At 41.3% G+C, this 27,141-nt stretch overlaps 3 protein-coding genes across 4 annotated transcripts in view; 2 read left to right on the top strand and 1 right to left on the bottom strand.

Annotated features, from left to right (window-relative positions):
• Window positions 1-749: 749 nt before the first annotated feature.
• Window positions 750-3,410, bottom strand: vma12 (vacuolar ATPase assembly factor VMA12). The gene is made up of 6 exons (XM_078246811.1): window positions 2,976-3,410; window positions 2,410-2,483; window positions 1,969-2,058; window positions 1,690-1,732; window positions 1,466-1,578; window positions 750-1,214 (listed from the first exon to the last, which is right to left on the bottom strand). Exons 1-6 carry the CDS (start codon window positions 3,154-3,156, stop codon window positions 1,119-1,121), a joined length of 597 nt encoding a protein of 198 aa, XP_078102937.1. The 5' UTR covers window positions 3,157-3,410; the 3' UTR covers window positions 750-1,118.
• A 3,584-nt stretch (window positions 3,411-6,994) lies between these two features.
• Window positions 6,995-20,764, top strand: poldip2 (polymerase (DNA-directed), delta interacting protein 2). Of its 2 annotated transcripts, none has more exons than XM_078246810.1 (11): window positions 6,995-7,246; window positions 14,831-14,906; window positions 15,332-15,429; window positions 15,542-15,641; window positions 16,921-16,996; window positions 17,912-18,019; window positions 18,842-18,978; window positions 19,219-19,245; window positions 19,430-19,555; window positions 19,990-20,069; window positions 20,191-20,764. In XM_078246810.1, the coding sequence occupies exons 1-11, from the start codon at window positions 7,059-7,061 to the stop codon at window positions 20,303-20,305; spliced, it is 1,131 nt and encodes a 376-aa protein (XP_078102936.1). In that variant the 5' UTR covers window positions 6,995-7,058; the 3' UTR covers window positions 20,306-20,764. The 2 variants fall into 2 exon arrangements, with proteins under 2 accessions (XP_078102936.1, XP_078102935.1); XM_078246809.1 differs by having other exon boundaries at window positions 14,825-14,906.
• A 2,486-nt stretch (window positions 20,765-23,250) lies between these two features.
• lrrc75a (leucine rich repeat containing 75A) overlaps window positions 23,251-27,141 on the top strand; it is a 42,209-nt gene continuing 38,318 nt past the window's right edge. Inside the window, exon 1 of the mRNA XM_078246808.1 lies at window positions 23,251-24,302. Coding sequence (XP_078102934.1) covers window positions 24,054-24,302 — 249 coding nt within the window. The 5' untranslated portion in view covers window positions 23,251-24,053. The remainder of the gene's footprint in view (window positions 24,303-27,141) is intronic.

Below are 27,141 nucleotides of genomic sequence, written 5' to 3'. Positions count from 1 at the left end.
CTATGGTTAACTGCTCCTCAGATCTCTGCAGGGTAAATCCAGACAGCTAGCTAGACTATCTGTCCAATCTGATATTTCTGTTGCACGATTAAAACAACCTTTGAACGTTTGGTATGTTCCACCAAAACAAGTTCCTTCCCGAGGCTATTTTGCAGGATGCGCCATTGCTCCATACGGCGCTTAGTACCGTCCAAGACGATTGTGATTGGTTTAAAGAAATGCCAATAAACCAGAGCACGTTTTTCTCCAATCCCGGAATGCTGTGTGGACTAGAAAGACCCTCCTCAGCAGCTCTGCAGCATGTGGAGGATGATCTGGCAAAGCAAGACTATATTCCTATACACCCATGCCCTCTAACCCCTATAATTTAACATTGCGATGGAGTCTAATCGCCAAAGACTCTAACATATCAACCTATTATGCACCATGTTCGTTAAACTTACTGTATTTCACTCTTAAATTAAGTCTCTCCTGATTGAAATACTATTCAATATTACTTTCTGAAATGGACAGAGTACTGATACAAAAACATTAAACTGTGTCAAATCTGAAAAGTCCTCTAACCCATATGACCACTTAGGTTGTTTGTTCCTATCCTCTAACATGACCCACAGGAGAGTAAGCACAAAATATGATCACATCTAAGAACAGAATGGAAAGAATCATGAGTAAATGAGCCTTTATGTCCGGGCTGTGGTTTTGGGAAAAATCTAAAATACAAAATAGCTGTAAATAAATAAGGAATACGATTCATGTTTTAATGTAATTTAATTTAAAAAAGAAAAAGTCTGGGCAGGTGGAATGTCATGTAAAGCAGGAGTAGTTAACAAAGTCAAAGAACAGATATTCAGTCATTTTGAATTTGCTTTCTTGTAATGTCCCAGCTTCCGTTTAGTGCTATTTGTATCACTTTTTAAATTCTCAGTATCTTAAACCGTATTTAAAAAATCCACCAATTTTCCTGTCAAATAAAAAGCAAAAAGTCCACGAGCTTTTCATGGCAAAGTGAGATGTCTGTATTGAACCAGTAGGCGCCTCGGTGGGGTTGCCAAAGTTCTGCTTTGAGGGCTGCTACAGTTCACTGGTTTTGTGTTTCCCTTGTTCTTTTTGAGTAACTGCTATGGTTCCCCTAGTTCCCCTTCCATGGTCCGGACCAGCACATAGAGCTCCGCCAGGCCGACAACAGATGCAGCAATCACAGCCGATATTACACGCTGGAAGACAGGTGACAGAAACAAAAAAAAAGCCCAAGTTATGTAACCATTAGGTGGATACAAACAGAACTTAAAGAAGAAAACATCAGACAACTTTTAGTGTAATGCAATCCAATACAAAAACATCACAAAATACAGCCTCCAATATCCCCACCACATCTCACTATGATTAGTTTTATAAACGCGGGGGTAGTTGCATGGCTTGTGAACTGAACTGCACTGCCAACTACGTGTATAGCATACTCTCTTACCGCTGCAGTGTCAGTGAATAGGTACTGACTCGCCATATATGAACAGGCAAAAGCAGCAACCACGGTGACCAGGAAGTTGAATATGGTCGCCACCACTGCTTTGACTGATCGCACTGAAGAAAGAGAGGGGAAAGCATATATTATTCAGCCTCTGATTGCTGGAAGGGTGATAATATAATAGTAATAAGATATTAAACTGTACTGTACATGTGTACCAAACTAACCTTGCCGTCCAAAATCTGCTAATGTTTCATTGTGGTTGATTTTCTGAAGACAAAAAAAGATATTTATCACATGAGCAATGTACATTCAAATGCAACATGATATGATCCAAAAAACATCCTATTTTCTACACCGTTGGAAAAATTCTGTAAGTCTTACACCACGATTAAAAATGAGACAATTTAAGCAGTCAAGTACATGACAAGATCTCTATATTTATATATACATACCTCATAGCAAGACCTTCATTATTTTTAATGTTAACATATACAAAAACGTACCTGAGTGTTGACATTACGTGTGATTCTGTTGTATTCCTCGTTGGCCAGTTTGGCTTTAATCCTCTCAAGACGTTTGACAAGCTCTGGGTTCTGAGAGAGAAAAGTCACGGTTCAATTTCAGTTGTTTGCAGCAGAGATTTCTTCCCCGGGTACTGATGATATTTATTCTATTTTCTCCATCTCCCTTGGAAAGGATAACACTTTGCTAAATATTATGGAGGGATATAGGGATAAGTTGCAAAAATTGGGCTCCATCATCAAAAGTCTCTAGTTAGTTTCTATCACATCAATTGTATTTCAAGTTGTCAGCTTGTCTCTGCCTTGTTTCCTGCATGCTGTCAATGCACCATAACACTGATTGATGTGTTAGAGGTTAAACAGACAAATATAATACCATATATATATATATTCAAACTTGGGCATGTCCATGGTTTCACTTACCCTGGGAGGCTTCACAACCTCAGGCAGGTGCAGCGAGCTATCCTCCAACAACTCATGCAGGTAGAAAGGATGCCCTGTTGCAATACAGCAACAAGAAAGTGTTACACAGTTACATATTGCTGCCATGGTTTCTAGTATGAATTATTTTATTGCAGAACATCACACCACAACTTCGGCACGTGTTTGCAAAAGCTGGAAGACAGAATGTTTTTAATATTGATACATCTAGTCTCATGATTACATGAGACTAGATTAGATTCAACTTTATTGTCATTGTGCAGAATATAAGTACAAAGACAACGAAATGCAGTTATATCCTAGGGTGTTTAATTACATAAAATGATATATTGTAGCTTAAATGTTAAGTTTGTCTGGTCTTTAAGGACAAATAACAATGCTCAACTGTTCTTGCTGAAAGAAATGATTAGCATCAGAAACATATTTTGTTATAACCACCAATTCGTAATTACGAGATAGTAACTAATAATTTTGAGCTAAAGTGGTTTTTTTCTTTTGTGAATGCAACGCACTTCCTTCCATTAGAAGTTATTCTATAAAAAGTGTACCGTTGTCCTGAAGGTATTTCTTCAGTGTTCTCGCTGTACTGAAGGAGAGGGTTGGTTGTGGTGCTCCAAGAGTCTCCTCCAGTTTTTCTCTCAGTCGCTGGGGCAGAGATGAGTCCGTCTTTTCTAATAACTCCGTGACCTTATTTCTGAATTTATCTCCGACAACAAATGCAGAGGCCATGGTTTAAATCCCAATGACTCAAGACAGGATGGTCGGATTTAATGCGATGCAGCTATCTAGATAAAATATACCGTTTGTCTCAATAAGGCACGAGCTGCCAGTGAACATATGTCTACAGATAAAGGAGCCAAAACTATCCCTACCGGTCTTTATTATGATTATACACTGAAATTCGGCGTTTAAACTAACTGCCAGAGGTAAATATCTCCAAGTGAGCAGCCATGTTGTGTTTGTCTTGTGACACGATGACGTACTCGCTCACATGACCAACGAACAGCGTGAAGACGTATTATTATTAGTGCGCATTTTGGAAAATTGTCAAAACATATTTATAATCTTTATAAACTGTTAATGTTTAATCACCAGCAGACAATAATGTTTTATTCCATATTCAACTCAAATGTTAATCGCTACAGCACACGTGATTTCTTTTGGTGCATTCATGGTCTCCTCATAAACTCCGAAAAGCAAGAGCTGAGGGTTTTAACCTCAACAGACTTGACGTGAAATAGGCCTACTAAGTGTTTTGGTAGGAACATTTAAACAAAGCTACTTTTTGGAGCCAGATGTTCCACTTAAAGTCTGCACGACACATTAATACTGGTTGGTTTCCCCCTCTAATTCAATTCAATTCAATTTTATTTATAGTGTCAAATCATAACAAGAGTTATCTCAGGACACTTTACAGATAGAGTAGGTCTAGACCACACTCTATAATTTAAAAGGACCCAACAATTCAGCAACAATTCCCCCCAAGAGTAAGTGTGTGTCTGTGCGACAGTGGCGAGGAAAAACTTCCTAGACTAGAATTAATAGTAATAGCGGTGTAGGGCATTGAACAGGACCACAGCAGCAGCTGCAACCAGGATTCAGTTGCCACCCCAATTCAAGGAAATCTGCGAGGCGGAAGCGAGGGAAGAAGCTCCCCGGAGCTAAGTTAGTAACGAGCATTATTGGGACATGAATGCACACAGATGGAAAGCGAGAGGAGCTCAGTTTGTTGTAGGAAGTCCCCTGGCAGTCTAAAACTATAGCAGCATTACTAAGAGTTGGTCCAAGGCAAACCTGAGCCAGCCTACAAAAGGTTGGTATGAATCCAACAACTATGAAGAGAAGCAGAGATGAGGGGGGCACCATGTCTGCAGCTACAAACCCTCCCCCGCCGGTCTAGTTTTCTGCTACTCCTCACTCCCTAACTATATAAGCTTTATCAAAGAGGAGAGTTTTAAGCTTACTCTTAAATGTGGAGATGGTGTCTGCCCCAGAAGGTTCCATAGGAGAGGAGCCGGATAGCTGAAGGCTAACTCTGGGAACCACAAGTAACTTTCCATTCTGGGAGTGCAGTGCTTTAGTGGGGCAATATGGTACTATAAGCTCTTTAAGATATGATGGTGCCTGACCAGAAAGAGCTTTGTAGGTCAGGAGAAGGATTTTAAATTGAATCCTGTATTTTACAGGAAGCCAATGCAGAGACGCTAAGAAATGTGATCTTTTCTTAGTTCTCATCAGTACATGCACTACAGCATTCTGGATCAACTGGAGAGACCTAAGGGACTTGTTTGAGCAACCTGATTATAGTCCAGCCTCTAACAGTCCTATGATGGTCCACTCCCTTTCCATATCTGTCTTTCAGTCTCTCTTTCTACAATTAACTTCCCACCACCTATCAGCACATGTTAAACAGTTTCCCTGCAGTTAGAAGAAGAAGACATGCCTTTATTCTGCAAGGGGAAATTCACATTTTCTCAGTACAGTTTTTACACACAGGCCTGAAAATACACACAGCACACATGCTCAGGACCTATAGATGCACTAATGAAGAGATGTCAGAGTGAGGGGGCATCCCATGTTTGAGCGCTCAGAGCAGTTAGGGGTTTCAGTGCCTTGCTCAAGGAAACCATGGCAGTGCCCAGGAGGTGAACGGGCAACCCAACTCCCTACGGACTGAGCTACTGCCACCCCACAAGTCTCACATTTATCTGCCGCTGTCTATTTCATTCAAAATGTTTATTGTCACACCGGTTATACAAGTACAAACATGTAAGGTTATGCTGGGCGGCTCCATTAAAGAAAAACAGTAAGTAGAAATTGTAAGGGACATTATATTAAAATATAATAAAAAAATAAGTAAATAACAAATATAAAAGGCAATGAAGGAAAACAGTAAATATAAAAAAACAATCATAGAATAAAATTAAAGCTGCAAGCAGCGATGACTGGCCCTCGTTCCTTGCCCAGGGGGTACTAGCAGACGCAATATCACATGAAGACCACACATTCTAAGTTTCATGTAAATCGGATTAACTTTTGCCAAGATACAACCGTTCCTGTTTCGACACCCACCTACAGGAACTTGGTCCTCCATAACTTGCGCACTGTTTTAGCTATCACAAATCTTTTGATAACTTTTTGTCATGAGGGTCCTCTGGGTCTATATGCAAGTTTTCGTGCCGATCGGACTCACAAGTTAGACAAAGTAGGTTTCCCATATATCGATATTTTGCTGATTATTGAAAAAAAAATTAAACGGCGCCATCTAATGGTCGATTGCAGCCAAGTTTGGCACAGATGCTAATGCTAAACCGACCACGAGGAACAACGTGTTCAAGTTTCGGGGCAATCGGAGTAATTGTTTCCAAGATAACGCAACTTCCTGTTTAGACAGGAAGTTGCTGTAACTTGTGCATTTTTTCAACTATCAAACTTCTTTGGATAACTTTTTGTCATGAGGGTCAACAGATACTACCTGCAAAGATTGAAGAAAATTGAAATCACAGCCTAGGACTAGTTCGAAAGAATGTGAAAAATGAAAAATTAATCATTAATAATGGCCGCCTTCCAGTTGGGCGGAGCTGATGAAGGTAAATGGGAAATATGTCCGCAATGATTAGAGCAATATGTGTATTAAATTTGGTGAAGATCGGAGCAACTATGTCCAAGTTAAGCCCTTCCACGCCTTAGGGGGCGCTATGGAGCCCACTTACAGGTATGGGCCAAATTGCTGTACAGTCTCGCAAAACTCCCACGTGTTTATGTGGGCCCCAATTTTTGTGAGTTTTCCTCTAGCTCACCCAGTAAGAGCGTGCGCCCCATGTTGGCTGAGTCCTGCAGCGGCGCGGGTTTGAATTCTTTGGATAACTTTTTGTCAGGTCCGTCTCGAGATGCTACCTACCAAGTTTCGTGCAGCTCGGTCGCACGGTCTAGGAGGAGTTCGGCAAAGTAGGGTTTCGATAAATCGCGATTTTTCACGCATAAAAGTCTAGGCGGAAATGGGCGTGGCCTATAGCAGGAGATTCAGCTGGATCCAGGGAACGCGAAGATATATGGTTTTTGAATGTGCGATATACGGTTTGGGAGTTATAGGACCAAATGCGTTTTTCTGGAATAGCGCCACCTAGTGGTGGATATGTGTACTTTTTTTGAATCTTTGCAATGTTCACCAGCTGTGACATGTGTGCAAATTTTTGTAAGTTTTCGTGCATTCTAACCCCCTCAAAAATGCGACGAAGGACTCGGAAAGATAATAATCTGACCAAAAACAATAGGGTCCTTGCAGTTTCACTACTCGGACCCTAATGAAATAACATAACATAGCATTAAGAAATGTATACATTCAGGGCCTATTTATGAAACAGTGACTATTGCACACAGAATGAATATTGCACAGGGGGTTGAATTATATTCAAGACGTTTGGTAAAGTAGCATTGAGTCATGTTGTCACAGAAAAAACTGCAACGTCTTTCCTATATTTAGCTCTATTACTTCTCGCAAGTTTATCTTAAGCATAAAGTTATCGTAAATACGACTCTTCAGTTGTTCCATGAACGCGGCATCAGTGCCCTGCTAGTGCATGTTGGGTTGCATGTTAGCTAAGTGAGCTGAGCGTGCTATAGCTGGAAAGATGGCGGCGTCTGCGTTACGCCGAGGCTTGCTGAGCACTGTCAGTAAATACAACAAGAAACACACCATTAGAATACTGTCGAGTGTCGTTGACAGCAGCAGCGGGTTTGAGGTGTTCAGACCGCGGGTACAATGCCGAGCCTGCGGACTGCCCGGCGGTGTTCAGCAGAGGAGGTTCATGTCCTCACGGTAAGAGACGCAGCCACTGTCCTCAGACTTTAGCTAAGTAACGTTACAAACTCTTCAAGATGGCACCGTAAAGACATTGGCCACGTTGTTGTTGAGATGATGGCAGATGCTTCGAGATTGTGTTTGCGTTATGAGCGTGGTGGGCAAACATGAGCTGACATTTCGTATCAGAAAAAGAGAAAAGTACGGTTGTCCTCTGCTGCCCATTAGCTAGCAGATAACTAGCCAGCATGGATTGAGATCCCTGATTTGACTGCCTGTCTGCAACCAGCTGAGTCAATACATGTTAAATCACTCAGTTAAGTTATCATCCACAGTGGACATTTTTCTTTAATTATTTGGCATGTTTTAGTAAGATTGACATTAGTGATGTCACGGGATTTATAATCCTGTAAAACGGCAACACTTTGTAACATAACGTTACTGGTTATCCGTAACAGAGTCTAAATTAATTCATTGTTTGTTGGCGGTTCGTTGGGTCAGATTATGCCGCGTTCTATTTACCTCGCAACTCGGTTTTAACGAGGTCAAAGTCGTAAACACGCCCCCTTACCTGGGATTTACGAGCTCGGAACTCGTACAACCTCGCAGTAGCCCTGGCTGCCCCCTGTATCAACAGTTGTGAAAGGCTGCAGTAACAAAGTTATAAGCACTTCTGTCTTATTTGTGTCACTAAATCAGTCGTTCACACAGGCATGTTCAACTTCTATCTGTGGACATGTTGTTACGCTGTTTGCATGCACAAAAATACGGCGTAATGCGTTGTTATCAACTGGTATTGCTAACAATAGCTAACCGGGCTAGAGCTAATGAAAACAATGAAAATGCGACTTTTAAATAGAACGCATTCAACTCGGGTATAAAATGCATTTAGCATATTCAGCATTTACAGTTTGTCAAATCAACCCTTCCGAAACAGTACTGACACAAACTGCAGGTGTACTGTGTTCTACAACATGTGGGATGCGGTTTCTTTCTTACGTTTTTGTTGCTGCTGTTTTTCATAGCATACAGTAGTAGAACATATTCAGAATTGGTATCATGAATCCAAATTTCATGATTTTAAAATGTCCATATTTTAAAGACGTAATTTAAATGTAATCAAGTAATTCTTGGCAATGTAACTATAATCTAATTACACATGTTTTCAAATGTAATCTGGGTTGATTAGGCTATACTGTAGTTTCTAATGTTTTGTAATCTGATTGCGTAATCCCGATTACATGTAATCTGTTACTACCCAACACTGTTTACTGGATGTGGACGGATGTTCTTACTTTATTTTTGTCTAATAAATGTTGTAGTATTTAATCACTGTTTTTATATCATAACAAAGCACGAAAAGATAACATATTTGTGTCAATGCTGAACTCATGAAATATTGTGTCTAGTTAGCCTACTTGCTGCCACTTGAACATCAACTGATTATCACTGATTTTATGTTAATTAATTTCAGTGTTTAACGTCACAGTCATTGATACAGTCGATGCCAGTGTCTTTTGAAAATGTTCCAATCCGCATGCCAAATAACCTCTAGCCATTGGCAGGAGCACAGCCTTTTATTTACAGTAGTTTGATTGACTTTTTCCCTATCCGCATTCCGCGAAGACCCGCCCTACTCTGCCTCTGATTGGCTAGTACTCGTTGCCTTCTTCACAGAATGTGGCGCAAAGGGAAAAAAACAACACTGCCTGTGCTTGCTTGGTAGATGATGGCATGCTTAATGCTGAAATGACACACTGATTGGCAAGAACATTTTAAAATGTCTTCATAATTAAAAGGTTGCCTCCTGGTCTATGCTGGGGCATGACTCTTAAACCGCCTACACACGATAAGCGATTTGTTCTCTGCGCACCGCTAGGTAGGGCGCAGAGCAAAGCGCAGAGAGCAAAGTGCAGCGCAGGTATTCGTCATTAAGGGTGGCAAGGAAGCTATTTCCCGTTGCTAGGTAACGATAGCTGATATCTAGGGCTGTCAGCATTAACGTGTTAATCGCGATGCGATTAAGGGCCGAGCATAACGAGTTAATTTTTTTTAATCGCATGCCGCCATTTATTAATTTATTTTCACTTCACTCGGCTTTGCGTCGTGCCTAACAGGCTACTGTTTTGCCGTACTTCCTCGTAACACATCCTGCTGCTGCAGGAATAGCAACGCGGATTTCGGCGCCTCATTCTGGTGCCACTGGTATGCCTGCACTTCTCTCTGATGCTCTGAAACAGACGTTACAGGCAACAGAAACATTGCTGCACGTGACGCTAGTTAACACTATACTCGACAGCAGCTAACGTTAGCCTACCGCTAGCTAGTAGCTGGATTAAACACGGTTACAATGCTGACAGCTAACGCTAAACGGTGTAAAGTTTGTCTGTATTTCACTGTAGAGGATTCCGACACCGGGATATAACAATCTGCAGCTGCTGTTGTCGGAAAAACACAGACGGTGCGTTAAATGAAACTGGTAATTTACAGCCTCGTGGTGCATTCAAAGTTATTGTTAAATGCCCTTTTCCCATCTGCTAGTGAAATACGTTATTGTTATAGTGATTACATTATTATTAAACATTTAATTTTGACGATATGGCCTTAGCAATAAACAAGCCATTCTTTAATGTCGCCAACTGTTGTTTAGTACCCTTCTTTTTTTTAACGTTCTTAAAAAGTATCGGTTAAGGCGCCGGTACCGTTTTAAAAGTAGAGCTTTAGCACCGGTATCCAAACCAAACAATACCCAACCCTAATATTGACTCTAGATTCAAATGTGTGACTAGATTAAATATATAATAAACAAATACAAATCTTAAAATCAAGTTCATAAAGTCATTTTCTTTGCATTCATTTGATTCCCAATTAAGATACACTGGTAACAATTGCTTTCCATTGTTAATGTGTACTTAAAAACAGTTCTGAAATGCAAAATAATAGAATTTTAATCATGTGATAAAACGTGATTAATTGCGATTAACTATAGAAATTCAACGATTAATCGCGATTAAGAAAATGTAATCGTTTGACAACCCTACTGATATCATATAGGTCAGCGGCAACTAGGTCAAAGTTGAAATAATTGAAGCTTTGAGCGCACCGCAAAGCGGCAAATCCGAGTGGTGCGCAATGCCAGGGGTAGCGCAGCGCATAGTTGGGCGGCACCGCTCTCCCCATAGGAAATCAACCGAACGGCCAGCGCAGGGCGGTTTTGCCGCCTACACATGATAGGCTGACCTTTCAAAAGCACAACCAATGAGATAACAGCTGTTGTTGTTACCTTCCCTTAGGTATTGAAATTGGTATTAATTGACGAGGCATTTTTCGATACTCGATACTATGGAGGCAATTCTGTCGGTGCCTAAAAGTATCGAAGTTACCCAGCCCTAGTTATTGTGGAATGCTGTTGTAACTAGCACTTAACACAATTAGCACGAGCTCCAATGTTAACCCATGTAGTTTTGACTCAGGGTGTTTCATGAATGAAACTTACCTCACACAGCATGACCAAGCAGTTTTTGCTTCCCTCATCCTGGACATATGATTGGAGTTTACAGACTTAGTGCTCTAATTATCATGGGGAACTGGTCGGATCAGACAGAAAGTGAGCGGCAGAGTGTACTTGTAAAATATAGCCACTGTGAGCCACATTAAGGTGGGTGTGCAGGTGGGTGAGTGTCCTCTCAATGATTGGATCAGCAGCAGTGATTCAGCACCAGCTTGTATCTCTCACTTTGGTTTATGTAACCTTTGCATTGTGTAATCATATCTCCTGTCTTATTGCTGTCATTGCCATCTCTCCCCCGACATGGTGACAGCTCAGTGGCTTCACTGCAGTACAGAAAGAAAAGAGTGATGTGAAATGTTCCTGTGCTTATTGGCAGGACAAGTTGTTGACCAGGGTTAGCTGTTGGCTGAGGCTGGTTCCAGGGTTTTCAGGGTTGGCTATATTTAGATCTGATTATCTCCAGCCACACAGTGTATTGACATGTCTGAGATTGTTGCAGAGGTAGTAACAAAAGAAGAGCCCGTGTTAAAAATGTGTTTAAGAGCTGCTTAGGCCATGTGCTCCGTGTGCACATACAGTGCAGTACAAAGATAATTACACTCCTGGGGAGTTTTCATCATTTATTGATATCTAATATAGTGTTTTCTATTAGAGCAATGAGTAATAATTAAATCATTTTGATGTGAATATCATTTTGTGAAAAGTAAGGTGTGTTAAGTATGTACAAAAACACTTAAGTAACAAATGTGTTTGGGGTAAATTCAAGTAAACTGCAGAATTTTGTCAAAGTTGTCATTTGTATTTATATTTATGCAATCACATTCATATTTCCATAATTCTGAGATTTGTTGCATCAGACAAAGTGCTCCTAATTCTTCTTTAGGTTGCATCAACGCCTGTCTTTATTCAGTACAATGGAAATGATTCACAGCACCGCTTCAGGGGAGCACACAGAGTTATGGCGCTTACCCACTGCTAGCACCAGCTCTACTCGGCTTGGCTTGGCCGCGGTGCCCCGTCCTCCATTTCCCATTGCAGATTTAGTACCGCCTCATGCATTAGGGGAGCGTTGCTGGTCGTCATAGCGCCGCCGCAGGAAACTGCCGTGACACACACACACACAGAACGTCGAAGGTGTGTTGTTTTTGATTCTCGGCATGTGGCAGAAGACGCATTTTGTTTCAGAAGAAGCTGGAGGCAGCAAAAAAAACACCGCTAGCTAAACTATTTAAAAATGGCGGGTTTGTTCAGGACACCCGCGTCTGTCTCTATAGCAATAATAACGCAGTGATTAGTGACGATTCTCTCCGACCAGTCAGTAGTCTGTAGTCAGTAGGTTTTCACGTCACCTTTTGGTATCGCCTCAGCTCGCTTGGAACCTCGACGGAGGTGAAAAAGTACCAGGGACTTTTTTTCATAATGGAAAACCAAAAATGGCGAGTCGAGCAGGTACCATGTAATGGAAAAACGCCATTACTTTTACATCCTATGAATAGACACACAGATAATGATGCATTAAAGAAATATTGGAAACTCTTGATTAATTTCAGTAGAAATACAAAAAGCATGATCACTCAACACCAAAGACGTTTGACAGAAAATATCTGCCGTCTTTCCAACAATGTTCCTTTTTAACATGTTTACAATCCTCAGAGAAAACTTGGTGTTCAGGATTTTGTAATGTTAAATGTATCGCATCTTTGTCGACATTATTAAACACATACGTGCAGTATGTACTTTTTTTTTGTATCGTGCAGTGCACACACATCAGGATGCACATACTCATCCACCCGTCAGTTTCACGCTAGTCAGCTGTTTGACAGCACCAGCAAACATCGTGATGCGCCAATAAAGGCGGTAAAGATGACAATTGCGATCAAGGAAACATGGATGAATGGAAAAATGCACAGTCGAAAATTTTCAGTCTGCTTTGCAAATGTTTTGATTGATGATGATGATTGGCTGCATCGAGATATGGTCTCCTTCTAAATTGACGGATACCTAACCGTATTCTGACGAATCGATGCAAAACTAGGGGGTGCAATCAAGAAACGCAAAATTATGAAATATAAATTTCTCCCTTTTGGTTACTGATTGTCCTGATTCACAGGACACCTGATTCACAGGACACCTGATTCACAGAGCAGATATGTGTGCTGTAGCAGACAGAACGCATGCAATGATTATTCTTGCACAATACACCCACGATTAGTAAATAACCTGAAACCACCCTACTGTATAATATGAAATCCCACTGTCCATATATCCACCTCATTAATCCCTACTCTACATCTCTGTTGTGAAGATTAGCTTTGCAGTGAGCACAGAAGTATGCGTGTTATTTATTTGAAGTGACCAGGGGCCCGTTTCAGGAAGAAGGTTTAACAAACTCTGAGTGTAACCATGACGTCTGAGTTGATTTACCCTGAGATGGGAAACTCTGAGTTTTCGGTTCCAGAACAGCTGATATGAGTTGGTTCAATCAACTCAAGAGTAGGTTGACGCGCGTGCACCACCACAATAAAAAGGCAGCATGAATGGAGCCATGATACTATGGTTCACCATGGTAACATGCGCACAAACGGCGAGTTTGAACATGCATTTTGTTAAAAAGCAAGACAGCGGCTGCTGTAAAAGAGAGAGAAGTGGTGTGGGAGAAAATTGCTGCTCGAGTCAACAGAGTATTAATTTCATATTTAATCACAGTTAACTTATAATATTACTGGTGAAAACTGGAATTGTATTACACCTATAATTTCATTTAGGTGCAATCCTGCGGTCGAAAAAGTAAGCTACTACTATATCCCATTCTGAGGCTGCAGCACCATGACCATTAACAGAACTATAATCTATAATCATTTATTTCTTTTTAATGGCTCTCACTGGTTTGTCTCCAGGGAACACAACAAAAACGTTTAAAAAACGTTTCAGAGCGAGTCACACTTTTCTGACGGCTCTGCATACAGTGGCTTCACTATTACAGTGTGATCCGCATCACCAGTGTTATAAAGAAAACTGCGTAAAAACGTAATGCGACACAAATAATCTGCTTGGATGTTAATAAAGCATGTCCACGATGGTGGATGTTAGTGATATGAGGACGGATAAGGTATCTACATATCTGATGGACTGTGGAAAAAAAAAAAGAAATAGCCTACCTCTCAAATCGGTTATGTGGAAATGAAAATACATCTAGTCAGGACTCGTATCATCTCCCGACGTAAACTCTCTGTGAAGTAATACAGCTTTTTCATCAACGGGATCGTCAACAAAAGGACATGGCATGTTTGAGAAATAAACGTTTTATAATCTGCCAAACATAACCCAATACGTTTTTTTTATTCATGCAGATAACAAACTGCATTAAAATGCGCCTGATACAGACGGAATGAATGAATGAGGAAATGAGATTCTCTCAGTCTCCTCCCTCTGACAGACTGAGAGAAACTCGAGGTTTCTTGAAGAAAACCTGCTCCCGACCAGGTTAGGTTCACAGACTCAGTTACCATAGTAACTGACTCTTAACTTTAAGTTACCTCTCTTTCTGAAACAGAAAACCCAAAGTTTCCCCTCATCTGAGGGTTAACAAACTCAGAGTTTTCATTAAACCTGCTTTCTGAAACGTGTGTGTGTGTGTTTTAGTGGCTGCAGGCGAGGACCTGGAGATTAGGTCGAATGATATTCCTTGTTGACATCGAAGTCGAGGTGTTATATTCAATCTTCTTAACATTGTGATTGAGATTACAGTTGAAAGGGATCAGAGAAGCTGAAGGGAGGCATCAGGACTTTCCCTGTAGGGATAAATGTATATAGTCTCCACAGAAGGGAAAATCCTAAAGCCTCTTCTCTTCACAACTGGGATTTCCTGTTGAGGCTCCTCAGGGACTTATGCATGGTTTGTGTTTGTCCATATAGGATGTTGTTTTGTTTTCCATCCTTGTGTTTTGTAGACCTGTTAGATTGTGGTCATATGTTGGTTTTACACACAATATATCTGGAGCCACTATGAGTCGGCAAACTAAAGCATGCACGCACGCACGCACGCCCAGGGTCTAGTGTGTAATGGTGTTGCCTGTATTTGGCAGGAGCAGGCCTGAAGGGAAGATTTTGGAGACAGTGGGAGTGTTTGAGGCTGTGAAGCAACATGGCAAATATGAAACGGGACAGGTAAGTCACTTTCAGTCAACACACACACATATATATATATATATATATATATATATATATATATATATATATATATATATATATATATATATATATATATATATATATATATATATATATATATATATACACACACACACACACACAAACACACAGAGATGGGCTGGTCTACCTCCTTAGGGCCCTTCTCTCTCATTAGAAAATCCTTAAGGTCAATATTAGACTTATTTTATAATATTACAGTTCTGTCCTATGTTATCTGGTCTAAGTTTTGATAAATCATAAATAAATGTATTATGATAGCACATTTGCGGGATCTTGTCAACTGACTGTAATCCAATCTAATTCATGCTTTATTAAACCTGCAGATATAATCTCGCAGCAACTCATCCAATTTCTGCTTGTTGTTGTTGTGCTCTCCTCAGCTGTTTCTCCACAGCGTGTTTGGCTACAGAGGCATTGTCTTGTTTCCCTGGCACGCCCGACTTTATGACAGAGACATCACCCCTCCCATGGCTGAAAGGTAAACCTCCATCTCTGGCTGCAGACTGCACCAAACAGGTCCTTGTTGGCTTTATTTTGTGTGTAAGACTTGTATAACTGAGATCATTTTGTCCCTTATTTTCTTCCTTCAGCAAACCTGAGCCTCCAGGAGCCCACGGCTCCAAGGAGGTGAAGGGGAAGACTCACACCTACTATCAAGTCCTGATTGACACTAGGGACTGTCCTCACATAGTAAGTCACTATTAGGGCTGTCAACGGATATTATATGATTTGTGTGTGTATGTATGTATATATATATATATATATATATATATATATATATATATATATATATATATATATATATATATAAAAATAAAACAGGTGTTCGAATATGAAAATGTATATTTGAATGTTATTAGAGTAATAAAAAAAAAAAGGGCACTACCGTGGCGATCTGCCTCGCGATTGTTTGTGAGCCTGGGCTGCTGTAAATGTTCAGTTTCCTGTCTGATTGAACTGGTCGGGAAGAGCAAGGTTGCCGTTTCCGGAAGTAAACAAACAACCACGGCAAGGAAGAAGACAGCACAAAGACACTAACGTAAATCTTCAACTGCAGACACAACAAGAAAATAACGTTGGACAAATTCATGGAACAGCAAGAGATTCGGTTGCTAACCAAATTACGAACGACTCCGTGACGGCGGTGTATTGCGCGGCTTGTCCTGTCTGCTGCACGCTCCAGAGAGAGGGAGAGAAAGAGAGAGGACTAATGATAAGCAAGTATTTGTCGCCCGTTGTATTGGTTTGCCCTCTTATGGACATAATGCGCAAAAATAGATATTCGAATATAGTCGAACCGCTGTGGTTTTTTTAGAACGAATATTGGAACGTCATTTTTGGGCAATTTTGACAGCCCTAGTCACTATACAGTATGTTTTTACTTTAGGACCACCAAATACTACCTTGCATTTCACATACATCTTTATTGCCCCTAGAGACCCTTTGGAGTCCAGGCAGGCAGGCAACTTGAGATGATGTGCTGAATATTGTGTTGGAGCTCAATAACAACAGATATTTTTTTGTTTTTCTTGTACAAACCATATGAAGGTTAGTCAGCAAGTCCCCAGTCCAGATCTCACACCCTAATCCTCTGTCCCTTGTGGTAAACAACAATTAACAGTAAGCCATAATCAAGTTGCCAAAAAAGGAAATATGAATAATAAGCACATTGTTCACAAACATTCTGGTATCGATGAAATTCTGGTATTGTAGTTGTTACTCTCTCTCTCTCTTAAACAGACCTGTGGGACAGATATTTGTTACGTCACTACGTGACTGGTCTTTGGGTTAATACCTTGTAATGTATGTACCTTTACTTGCCCTGAGCACACTTGTAGACACCCTGTTCACGTACGTTTTGATTGTCTGGACATGCAGTGCAATGAGTGGAGATGGTATTAGGGAGACAAAGCCACCACTTAGTGTCTGAGGCAGCAGTGTGACTGTTGGTTTGTGTTGCCTTTTACAGTCTCAGAGATCCCAGACAGAGGCAGTGACGTTTCTGGCCAACCATGATGACAGCAGAGCCCTGTACGCTATCCCAGGTATGGACGCGAGACTTCATTGATACGTTACTGTCAAGTCAACTTTATTGTCAATTCTGCAATATGTGCCAGACATACAGAGCAATTGAAAATATGTTTTTCTCTCTGAAAAAGATAAGAAATATATACAAATAAGATAAAGAAAGATAAGTTATATACATACAATTAAAAAGATAAGTAATATGTACAATACAGTAATACATTCTAAATAGTGCAAATGTAAGGCAAAATCAAACAAAGTACAGAAAACTAAAGATAAAGATATTGAAATGTGCAATATAAAAGGAAGTGTTCGTGAATGTCTTTATTATAAAGTGGCCGGTGCTGATCCTGATGGGGGTGGGGGTTCCAAGTCCAGAGTTCTTGGCTTCCTCTCGCACCGCTTTCGGCGTCTCCTCTCTGGGGGGGAGGGGGGGAGGGGAAGCCGGCAAAGTCATCCGAGTTCCTGGAGCTCGTGTCTCAGTCTGTCGGGTAACGTTAGTAGGCCAGCATAAACTGACGGCTGTACTTGTGTCCGGCCGTGGAAAAACACAAAGAAAAGTCAAAAGAAGAGTTAGAAATAAAAGAAAACGCCGCGCTATCGGGACAGAGAGGGGCCGCTGCGTCCATACACGCCGCCATCTTGAACTACTGACATGTTGGCTGCATAATATCATTGGTGGACCCTGTATATCCCATTTCTAACAGGCTTTTTTTTTTTATGATAAATGAAAAAAGATGGAAGATACTTCCACCCTACTCAGGATATGGTCCAGCTTAGCACTTCATTCCACTTCAGGATTGTTTGACCTGAGTTCAGCAGAGCTGAGTTTGATCCTAGTCACCGTTTCAGCTCCCACAGTATAAAACATTTGAGGTGGTAGTAATTGTTCTGTCTCATCCCCATGTGACCGTGTGTCTGTTTCTTCCCTTCAGGTCTGGACTATGTGAGCCACGAAGACATCCTGCCCTATAACTCTGCAGAGCACATCCCTATCCAGCACGAGCTGTTTGAGCGCTTCCTCACCTTCAACCCTGCCAAATGTAAACCCTCTTCTGTGTCCTTCAGTTTTCAACATCATTCTGCACACAAACCTTTTATAGTGCCTTACAGTGGACTACGCACAACAGCACGCATGCTTGGTTTGCGTACAGTAAAGGCAATGAGTCTGTTACCTTATTTGCCAGAAATCTATATGCATTCTTTCTGACAATTTGATAAACAAAATGCCTATTATGCTTGAGTAAATGAAGCCCAAAACTGCTTAAATAAAATATTAATATTTAAATACTACCATTAAAATCATTGACAGTCCGGTACAGCCCGACTCTGGGCAGTAAAACTGAGATTAGTGCTCCTATTCAAGTTTATGTTCTGCTTGTTCAACAGTTGTTGGGTAAACTGGTGATAAACACACTTAGAGAAGATTTGAATTGCTATTGTTTCTCAATTTTTATTATTTTAGCACTGGTGGTCCTTTGGGGCTGGCTAAAACCTATTTAGGGATGCCAAAAATTCTTACATGCAGGAAAAACCCTGGTTTTATAAGTCATAAATAATACATCTCTGCAAAGATGACGTCATGTAGATTGTCCATGCAGTTGATGTACGTTTGGGTGTTATTCATTTCTGTATTTTCATAGTGATTAATAGCTGTGGTGGTTGGTTGTGTAGTTGAATGTTTTAGATGTTGTCTTTTATAAGCCAATGTTACCATTCACCAGATTCATAAAAGAATGTATTTCCCTGAAATACAAGTTGTATGTAATTTCACTTTTAGGTTAAGATTTGACCAGTGACATTGTCGAAGTAACAGAAAAACAAGGTTTTCAGTAAATATTTGTGTGCTTTGTCCTTCTCTGTAGCTCCTCCGTTTACAGCCAGAGACACCCTGAAGGCGTGGCAGGAGAAGAACCACCCCTGGCTGGAGCTCTCAGATGTCCACAGGGAGACCACCGAGAACATCCGAGTCACTGTCATCCCCTTCTACATGGGCATGAGGGTAAATGACCAGCGCAACTCTTGCATGCATAAAAACAGCATCAAACTTCAGAAATATGGCGCGGTTGCTAAAATTCTTCTTTAAACACAGCCTGTAGCCACACCAGCTTGAAGCTTGCCTACATTGCATAGATGTCATTTTGGGTCTGCCAAGCAAGACCCTGGCCGTTGGGCTTCTCGTGGCCTTTTCATGTTTCGGTTGGCTCTGTAAATGCTAATGGAAATTCTGTCTTGTTCTCAGGAGGCCCAGAACTCCCATGTTTATTGGGTGAGTATCAGATTTTTCTTATCTGTGGGGACCGTCACGTTGAGTGGTCCACAAGGACAGTCACTGTGGGAAATTAACACCAGCTACAAGCCAGGCACTGGTATATTTCCTAGTGACTATTAGCCTTTGCCTGTGCCAGCAGACTCAGTGTATTAACATGTTTGTGTGCGTTGTCTTTCTGCAGTGGCGGTACTGTATCCGTCTGGAAAACATGGGCAACGAGGTGGTTCAGCTGAGAGAGAGGCACTGGAGGATCTTCAGCCTGTCAGGAACCCTGGAGACGGTGCGAGGACGAGGAGTCGTAGGCAGGGTTAGTACACCACACACCGGTCACGCAGTGTCCAAGATCTTGACCATCTGGAGACGGTGTCCGTTCACCTTTTTTTTTCTTTTTACAGCAGCTTCTTCCTTCATCAACGGCACACTAAGCAGTCGACCATATTTACTATGCATTCTGTCTCGTTTGACTTTATTTTGCCATTTTTTCAGTGTGAACATACTACATACTTAAAACCTGCTGAATCAGTATGCAGTCTGGATTTAGGATACGGCAGTAGTTTATATCTCGCTCCAATCAGCTGCGTTGTAGACATTACTTGTGTAGTTCTACATGTATAGCCTACCATACACACAAATTACACTATATACAGTATACTAATACAGTATACTATATCAGTGCACCTTGAAACACACATATTTTGTGTAACCTTGTCACATTGTACTCGTCTTTGTGTGCTGTCACAGGAGCCAGTGTTGTCTAAAGAACAACCAGCCTTTCAGTACAGCAGCCATGTGTCTCTACAAGCCCCCAGTGGTCATATGTGGTGAGTTTACATTAACACAGATCCCATCACTGCTACATATTCTACTATTTAGTACATCCTCCAAAGGCTCAACATATTACACATAAAATATACAATAATATACTCTATTATTTGTGTTTAGGGGGACGTTTCGTATTGAAAGGACTGATGGCTCCCACTTTGATGTTCGCATTCCTCCTTTCTCCCTGGAGAGCAACAAAGATGACAAAGCACCCCCCGCTGGCTACACGTTTTAAATGCGAGTAGTCACCTTCCCCAGTAACATTGCCTCAGCCTTGAGCATAGGACTAGCCCTCCATGTTGTGTTTGAAGAGACTTGCACAGTCAAGTGGAAGACCATTGGGAGTTAGGGAGGAGAGTCAATGTTGCCAAGCTGAGCTGGACATGTTGTGCTTTCAATAGCTGAAATATTGAGCAGGTTGTTTTAAAGTGGAGAGATTTCCTGCTGAGCTCTGTGGTCATGAAAAGAGCAACAACTCCAGCTGAGCTTCATACTGAGGCCTCAGTTGGATACCTCAAGTCAACATGTAAGACAACAGTTAAACTACATGTTAGAAACTCCTTCTTGATATTGTTGTTTTGAATTCATGAAAACATAACGCATGACTTTTATTCTGGACCCTATTTTTCTTTCATGTTTTAATTATAATTATTACAGTTATGTCAGACCTCTGTGGGCCACTTACGAGAGGGAAATCGGCCATAACTGGCCCAGTTTTCAATCCGAAACCATAACTAGTGCTGAAGTTAGTGTTTTACAACATTGAAGCACAGTGGATGGAATTAGGGTCTGTTTGACACTGATCAAAGACTCTTTAATGTCAAAATGAAATGAAATCTCTACAAATGATTCTCAGTAAATATATAAAACAATAATTTTTATATTCACCTTTTGTGTCATTTAGTAGATTACACCTTTGGCAGCACTTATAGCCTTCTACAGTCTGTAGAAAGGTCTATTAGCTTTGCACATCTTAGTATACAGTCTCAGGTCTCTTGGCGGTCTCCCTCAGCTCCCTTCTCACATGGGAAATGCAGATTTTGAGGATGGCTTACCCTATGCAGATTTATAGCTGCGCCATATTCTTTACGTTTTTGTATGACTGACTCAGCTCAGTGATACAGAAATGCTCTTGTATCCTTCCTCTGAGTCGTAATTTTTGATAAACCTTTTACAAATTTGTGTGGAGAGTTGTTTTGTCTTCATGATGCCATTACTGTCAGGAAGAGAGAAAAAAACAGCCATCGAACCTTGCAGATATAGATTTATTTAACCCTAAAAGCACTCGGCACATCTTGACTACTTACTGATCTCCATTCAAAGGGTAGTGTGACTTATAAAAACAGTTAGCTGCTCCAGTTATAATTTAGTTGTGACACTGTAAAGGGAGTGAATACTTACACCATCAAATCATTTTGTAATTGCATTTTTTTAAGAGATCTGGTTCCCCTTTGACAATTAACGTCCTATTCTCTTGATCAGTGCTTCATTAACTCGTAATTCCATCCACTGTGATTTAATGTTAATAAAGTCCAGGGGGCCTGAATACTTTTCATATGCAGTGAACTCTATGTGTTGACAGCCCAAAAAATAATGTGAGAGTTGGGTCTTGGTTATCTTTGAATAACAAATGCAGTCTACAATAAAGTAATTAAACAAAGCCCTTGGCAGCCATTGTTGGGGCTGAGAGGAGATGAGTGTGTGTAATTCTCTGCTCTCTGGTAAAAACCAGAATTAAGTCTTTATCCTGTACACATGCTGGATGTTGTTTGTTAAGGCTGACTTTGCAAGCTCTGTGAAAAGAAAAATGATGAGCCTAGAATGTCCCTCTAGTAAAGTGAGGAAAGAAAATAACATCTTTGTTTTAATAAGTGATTTGAAGAAGCGATAATTACTACTGTAAATAGAGATGTAATTAAAGGCAAAAACAAATAAATACCTTTTGAAAAGTACATCTTGACATTTCTTGTGTAAGTTTTCTATTTAATTTGTCAGGCTGTCGGTCTCAAACTTGCCCCTGCAAGGTCAATGCAGCTATTGTTTGCTCATGGAAAGAATATAAACAAAAAAGGACTGTATATCTACTTCATATACTGTAGCCTACTACTGAAAGTGTGTTACAACCACATTAGTTTATGAATTCCAAACAGTCACCACCAGAGGTCAGTGCAATCCATTCCTTGGTCACTGGCTACTAATAGATCACTGGATCACATTCACTCAATTGATTTATGCTGATTACATGGAAACAGGGCCGTTGAACTGGGGGCTAAAAAGGGGACTGAGTACCCAGGGCCCTCATGTGAGGAAGGCCCAAAAAGATGCTAGAATGAATAGCTGTGGATGCGAGAGGGGCCCATAGAAAATGCCTTTCTACAGGGCTCAGAATTTTGTGCTACGCTCCTGCATGGAATAGGCTAACTCAAGTTTATTGCATTTAGAAAAAATGGACTCATCCATATATGTTTCAATGTAACTGGAAATGATACTAAAGTGTTCACTTTCACTTGATGGTCAGGTAAAACTGCATCTATCCATTACTTTATCCTATAATTCATGTTATGGAAATTAATAGACGAGTTTGACAGTGTGCCTTGTTTCTTCCATGCAAAATCTGCCTGTTTAAAAAGAAATACAAACCTATTTACAGCCATTTATAAATTACTATATTGATTCTAGTTTTCTATGAGGTAAAATCCATTGCGCAGTAGCCTAGTGCTGCGCCTATTTGAATAAGAACTGTTAAGGTCGGGTTGTGGCCTTGTGGTTATGTGACCTTCAGCCACAATATGCTAGCCAGCAACATACACCAATTAGTTTATATTTAAGATTTCTTTTTAAATAATAATAGGCTACTTTGACAACCAGCTATATGCCGATTTTACTTGAAGACCATAACGGTTTTGAAAAGGTATGAATCATATTGACCAGATGTAAAGGTCTAGATGTGTGGAAAAGCAGCAACGCAACATTAAACTGACACGTTCATTTAATGGAGATTGGTACATCGCATTCCCAGAGAAGACGAAGTGTCGTGTCTAAGAAACCGCAAACTTGAGGGCTCGTGCTGCTCCCGCACTGCCCTCCCTCTCTCCTGGACTTGTGCTCACGTGCACTCGCTGCGCGCCCTCTTCAGTTGAACAGAGGGTGTAATACATAATTCAGTCCCAGCCAGGGAACACCTCAGTCTCTCTTCTCCTGTCAAGCCGCGAGGCTGCAGCCTCTACGCAGCCTGTGGACCGAGCCGCAGATGCGGCTGCTTCCTGTTCTGGAGCGGATAGAGAATCAACCTTGGAGAAGGACGAATGCGGGCTTAGTTTCAGCGTATGCATGACTTCCAGCGGCGGAGGAAGGACGGGGCAGACAGTCGGTGGTGAGACGTAAACATTGCCATGCCCTGCTTCATGCACCACCTCCTCGGATTCGTTTCCTCCTATGGGCTCTGTTTTAGAGGATAACTGCAGAGGAGAGTAAGAAAATTACACCGTTGTCGAAGGTAAATATTTTGGAGATGTGGTGAAGTTGTGTTTGGGATAGGAGGCTGCTGCGGGCCACGATCTGCACTGTAGGTAGCCTACACAGCATCTTGACTTTGCTGTGTCCGTGTTTTCCGGGCAAATGCCGCAGGCAGCATCCTCCGAGCTGAGCTTCACTCTCTGGGATTAACAAGTTCTCAGAAGCTAAAACCTAGTGGTTCAACTTCTTAATTTTTTGGAGTATTATTTTGTAGGCTATTGGGCAATTCCCTCTGTGTAACAGGGTGATGATGAACGTTTTTTTTTTTTACGAGGAGTTTGGAATGGTATTGCTCACAGTGCTTCACATATCAGCCCCAAACTGCAGGCTTTTAGAAAGATGTGATCAGCTGCAGCCATTGTGATTAGCAAAGAATCTCAAACATTAATCAGACCGGCCTCTGCATGACTTCTTAGTGGGACCAGTCTTGTAATTATCACAGTTCACATTAACTCAGTCTCAGCACCATGGGCGCCAAGCAGACCAAAGCCCAGGAGCCTGGAGGAGCCAGCCCTCAGCACGGCTGGAAACGAACGCCCACAAAGGAGCGGGGCGACATCTTGGCTTCCCTCATGGTGAAGTCAGGGGACCGGCTGAGCCGTGGCGGGACACCGCCGCCCTACCAGCGGCGCATCGGCATGATCCAGGAGATGATGCTGATGGCCAAGCAGGGCAAGCAGGACGAGGCCACAGAGATGCTCAAGACACTCCGACAGGTAGCAGCTCTATGTGTGTTTGTGTGTGTGTAAATGACTGTATGTTGAAGAGTAAGTAAAGCTCTCAGGGGTCACAAGTTCACATTTCTAGTACAAGACCACAACATCCCTGATTGCTTTCTTTCTTTTCCCTGCCTCTATTCATTTCTTTCTGTGTAAGCATGTCGTTTGATGTCATCACTGATGCTGAAACAGAAGCCAGGCTCAGACTGACTGTTGACATACTGACTAAACTAATTCAGATTGACTGCGCACATTGCTGATGAATTGTTCGTCTCTCTGCCTGACTAAACACGCACCCCCTGGCTGGCTGGCTGGCTGGCTGGACCTGTTGTGCTCAGCCGGGCTCTGCTACACTGGTACCGTGTGGAGATTTATAGCCTCACTATGTCTTTCAAGACATTTGCAGTACTTGGCTGGCTGACTGGCTGCTGCTGCTGCTACAGAGAGAAGGTAAAGGCCAGCAGCAGACTGAAAGAACCTGTTGTGGTTAGAAACAAAAGAGAAGCAAAAACATGAAAATGCCACCAGTTGAATTGGAGGATATGTAGAGCTGTAAAGAAAGGGAGGATCTGAGTGTAAAAGGAGTAATACATGTTTATCATGGAAATGCAGAGAGAGTAGAATAGCTAGTGAAGGGAGAAACCAATTTATACACCCTCATCCCTGTTGACAGCCCTGCACACAATCCATATGCTGCTCACTGTTTATTTCCCTATGACTCAACCACAGGGAGTCTCCCGCTTCTACAGACATAGCTTTCATAGTTTATTGTTTGGGCTTTGGAGATTTCCATCAGCTCCTTTCTGTTATTGTTATTTTTCTGATCACCCCCAATCAAATTGTTAATCCTTGAATCAATGGCAAACAGAGGAGCTAAGCAAGCAAGCTTAAAGACCAAGGACACCTCTCCACCCTTTACCATCTTTGACGCTGCTCTATTAAGCTGTGATGCAAGGAGGAGAATCACAGCCTGACTGTGAATGCAGAACAACACAGCAGTGTGGTTATAGAGTCATTCCCAGTAAGCACTGATTCTGAGGTTTGGCAGCGATAGCAAAATATCCACTTTTTGATACCGTAGTTTTAGAAATATACTTGTTTTTCCATAAAGCCCTCATGTCACCAGAAATTTGAAGCCAAATTGCTATGAATACATTTAGTTTGATACTGAGTACTGAGGTGCGATACCCATCAACATATACCAGTAGTATAAGTGTGCTTCAAAACAAGATGACTCGTATGATCAAGTTTTTTCCACTCAACAGAATGAGCTACATTGTTTTTACATGCGATTGCCTATTTTGATAGATATTTCCCACTTGACAGAATAAGCTACTGCACTTAAAGGGGAACTACGCCCATTTTCCAAATTCATTCATGGTAATCCTATGATCTGAGACAGTCCAAAAGTATTAGTAGACATTAACAAATCTTCTAAATCCCAAAACTAGAGTGATACAACTCAAATATGTGATGTCATCAAATATAAATTGTGGAACTGCTCCATAGACAATAGTAGCCTGACAAGCCAGACCCACATCAAGATGTTGGGTCTGGGAACTCAGTATTGGCAGGGCTTAATCCGAGGGGCGGGATAAACGGTTGTCTTTCAAATTCCCTCTGCACACAATAGGATAGCGCTACAACCAATCAGAGCAACAATAGTTGATAGATTCAACTTTTGCTGTATCCGGTCGGCAAAACTCTGAACACATCTTCCTTTTTTAAGAATGATTTCAGTGACGTTCTTTGTTCTTTTCTCAAAGAAAAGCTTAACTCCAAGTCTTCCAGAGTCGCGGCCAAACCCAATTCGAAAGACCGCTGTTCGCCAGCAGCAGCAGCCATCTTCTTTGTTTTCAAGTAGCAGGGAATTCACGCGGAACCGTCGTAACTCTGCCGTCATTATGTTAAGCCCGCCCACCGACTCTATACACGATGTGATAGGCCCGGCTAGAGTTTGGCTTTTCCAGCTCGCAAGCCAACAGAGAGTTGCTAGACCCACTGGCTGCAAATTACATTTGCTGCTGCTAGGGTGCGTCTAGATTTCTAGGCTAAGACAATAGGGCTGTTGGAACAAATTCTGGGAGTCGAATATAATAAAAAAAAAAAATCAAAAAAAAAATCAAATACTTCGAATGTTGAAATTACTATTGTTAGTGTATTTTTTTATAAACGGGTTGGCTAAAGTTAGCGAATCTTGCCCTTCTCGCCTTGGCCTACCTGCATGTGAAAACCAATTGCTTTCGTCAGGTGTGATGAACAATAAAGTTATCGGGAGTGAGAAACACAAGGCATTGTGAGATCTTACGGTAGAGAGACTGAGTAGTAGTAGGAAGGAATGAGGATGGAAAATACTGACATCCGCAAGTCCAAGTGCTTATGTTATCATCTGCCATTAATTAGCTTGTTCTTGTTTCCTAACTGCATCAGCTGAGAGCTTCATGGAAACGGCTCATGTTAATGTTAGCGGCCCTTCAGCTGTCAGTCAGCTTTGACTTCATATATTAAATTAAATCTGTAGGAGGAGTTCGTTAAAGTACAACCCCTGAAAATAGTCAAAATTGTCCATAATCTGAAAATTATTTTCAATATGGCGGACCTGCTGTTGGGTTTAGGGGGTGGGTCCATAAGGCTTTTTTGTTTTTTCTGGATATGTTACATATGCCAACCAAATGTCATACCTCAACGTGAAAGTTAAAGGAGGGGGCTTTAACTTTGAAAACTGATAGGGGGCGCTATCGAGCCAATTTGCCAAGCCCAAGCCCAAGACCCATATCAGATCTCCATTTTCACCAAGTCTGACTTGTGTATCAACAGTATGTATAGAGTGTGGTCT

The sequence above is a fragment of the Sander vitreus genome, chromosome 3 (genome assembly GCF_031162955.1).
Source record: "Sander vitreus isolate 19-12246 chromosome 3, sanVit1, whole genome shotgun sequence".
Lineage (NCBI taxonomy): Eukaryota > Metazoa > Chordata > Actinopteri > Perciformes > Percidae > Sander > Sander vitreus.
This window is presented reverse-complemented; position numbering and strand designations above follow the sequence as displayed.

Excerpts from the sequence above, each read along its gene's own strand:
- poldip2 (XM_078246809.1), top strand. The coding sequence starts at position 7,059 with ATGGCGGCGTCTGCGTTACGCCGAGGCTTGCTGAGCACTGTCAGTAAA. Across the intron at positions 7,247-14,824 it reads AGGAGGTTCATGTCCTCACG|GAGCAGGCCTGAAGGGAAGA; the intron begins GTAAGAGACGCA and ends TGTATTTGGCAG. Across the intron at positions 18,979-19,218 it reads CCTTCTACATGGGCATGAGG|GAGGCCCAGAACTCCCATGT; the intron begins GTAAATGACCAG and ends TCTTGTTCTCAG.
- vma12 (XM_078246811.1), bottom strand. The coding sequence starts at position 3,156 with ATGGCCTCTGCATTTGTTGTCGGAGATAAATTCAGAAATAAGGTCACG. Across the intron at positions 2,484-2,975 it reads GAAATACCTTCAGGACAACG|GGCATCCTTTCTACCTGCAT; the intron begins GTACACTTTTTA and ends GTATTGCAACAG. Across the intron at positions 2,059-2,409 it reads AGGTTGTGAAGCCTCCCAGG|AACCCAGAGCTTGTCAAACG; the intron begins GTAAGTGAAACC and ends TTTCTCTCTCAG.